The 2,254-nt window shown below is 46.7% G+C and overlaps 1 protein-coding gene across 1 annotated transcript; it reads left to right on the forward strand.

The window, feature by feature from the left end:
* Positions 1-259: 259 nt before the first annotated feature.
* H310_09493 (hypothetical protein) lies at positions 260-572 on the forward strand (the record flags this gene model as incomplete). The annotated part of the gene is made up of 3 exons (XM_008875584.1): positions 260-385; positions 438-469; positions 515-572. The coding sequence occupies 3 exons, from the start codon at positions 260-262 to the stop codon at positions 570-572; spliced, it is 216 nt and encodes a 71-aa protein (XP_008873806.1).
* Positions 573-2,254: the final 1,682 nt, after the last annotated feature.

A 2,254-nucleotide genomic window follows, 5' to 3' on the forward strand; every position in this document is an offset into this window, starting at 1 on the left:
GCATGGTGTTTTCGGCAATGGCAATCACTTCTAAGGATAGGGACTCTATTTTTAGTGCGAAATGTTTGAAAACGTATCCGTTTCTTTTCCGCGTCCCTTGAAATTGACGGATGAGGATTGGGATTTCATGCCTCCGAAATCTCCCTATTGTGATATGAAGTCGTGATATTGCCTGTATCCAAGTTGTACAGGTTGTAATCAAACACAGCATAACCTGCTCTTCATTTTACAACCCAAATACAACTTGCCCGAAACCGTGATGAGTAAACAGTACGCCGCCGAGCTTCGGCGATTCATGGCATTCCCCGAAACCCCGAAACGTGTCGAAGAACTCTCAGACCCTGCCTTCAGCAGCCACAGTCTTGTAAATGTTACGCCCGACAATGTGTGTCGCTATTTCAATCTCAAAACATTCGGGACCGAGACCCCCTCATCAGACAGCAAACCTACACAAGCTCGCTCAAACACAGTAAAAGCGCCTAAAAAAATTCTCAGCTCATTCATGCCGCGTCAGAATCTACCTTGGGACGACATCCGACTTGAAGGAAACCCAACTCAATCTTCAGCAGTGAACACATTAATCAAGCGCGTCATGAAGTTTGAAGTGCGTCATAAAGGGGTTGAGTCTCAGGCAGTGTGTGCGATCGACTTTCGTGAGTTCATGAGCATGCTGACGATTATTCGAACGAATGAGAAATTCATAACAATCGTTCGCTATCCGATGGGAGCCATTTTGGCTCTGCAATGGCATCTTATCGGCCGCATCGACGACATGATGAAAGTTCAGCTCAACAACATATCCATCAACCAACACCATGCATTCACTCTCATTTGCCAGCTCCGATGGTCGAAGAATATCGCTTAGGAGCGACAAGCGCCGCACCAGATTGTGTTGGCCTCTATGGATGATCGGTGTGTGTTCTACTGAATTTGGCTGTCTACTTGGAGTTGCGTGGGGACCAGCAAAGTTGTACCAGTTCATTTTGTTTGGTGATGGTGAAAATGGCGACAGATTTGCCAGGTCGATTCTCAAATTCACGTTCGACCACGGTCAGTTCACCAAATTAGTCGATGGTCATCTTGGTACACACAGTATTCGCAAAGGAAGCACGACATATTGCTCCCTAAACAGCGTTCCCAAAGACAACATCGAAATGCGTGCACGCTGGAAAGGCCAACGCAAGCAAATCGACACCTTTATTGATGTTGAAAGACCATTGCCTGATGCTCTCGCTGCTTTTTGTTTGTGTGGTCCCAATGGTGCCGCAAAGTATGCTGTGGATGCCGAATGGTGCACGGATGCATTTCTCAGTCAACAAATCGCACCAAATATTTGCAACCTCACAAACCCTGCTATTGCTCGTGTACTTGCATTGCCGTTGATCTATGCCGCCGTTCAGTTCAAAAGTGATTTCGATGCTAATTTCCAGCTCATTCCAACATCATTACGCGACCGTGTGCTTCGATCGGTCATGCAAGTTCAAGGTCTTGCCTCAACTGATGAAATACTACAGCCAATACGCCGTATACCAATTGTCGTTGGTGGTTTGGGTGGTCAATTACGATTTACTGAATTTGGAATGGAGCATGACCGAGAAATCCCGACTGATGGTAGTGTTGGCGCGGTTTTGGAGGAGTTGCGCGTGATTGAAAACGTCACGCCTGCAATTCAGTGACAGATTGAGCAAGTACATGCTCTTCAACAGCAAGAGCTGACGACGATGAAATGCCACATTGATCGTCGACTCGATGTATTGCTAACCAACGTCAAACGAATCGCAGCCATGCCATTTACAAGGCGAGACGCCAGCACAGCAATGCTCCAACCAGTGCTCCCACAACGACAACTTGTCCATCACAGCTGTCCAAACGCCCACCCTGTTTTCTCTTGGGAAAGTGTATGAGTTTGGAATTGGTGGCAACAAACCCGCAAAACACTTCACAGTCAAGGAGTGTGGTGCTGTAATGTGCACGTTCTCGCTTCGACTAATCTTTTGGAATGCTGTTGATTCGATGATTCGGCGAGGACACACGAGTGACACTGCTATTGATGCTGTCTACGCTGTATATGGACGCGGTAAGTCTGCAACTTCGATCTTGAGTGCCATGCGAGACGACAAATCACGTGGCGGACATCCCAACTTGTCGTAGTTGTGAAAATAGATTGATTTTAACCAATGAAATACAGGTTGCACGTGTGGTACTGTAGGATGTTTGGCAAAAACTCGAGTGATTCCGATATTCGTAAGTTCTA

The sequence above is a fragment of the Aphanomyces invadans genome (genome assembly GCF_000520115.1).
Source record: "Aphanomyces invadans strain NJM9701 unplaced genomic scaffold supercont1.21, whole genome shotgun sequence".
In the NCBI taxonomy this organism is placed as follows: Eukaryota; Oomycota; class Saprolegniomycetes; order Saprolegniales; family Verrucalvaceae; genus Aphanomyces; species Aphanomyces invadans.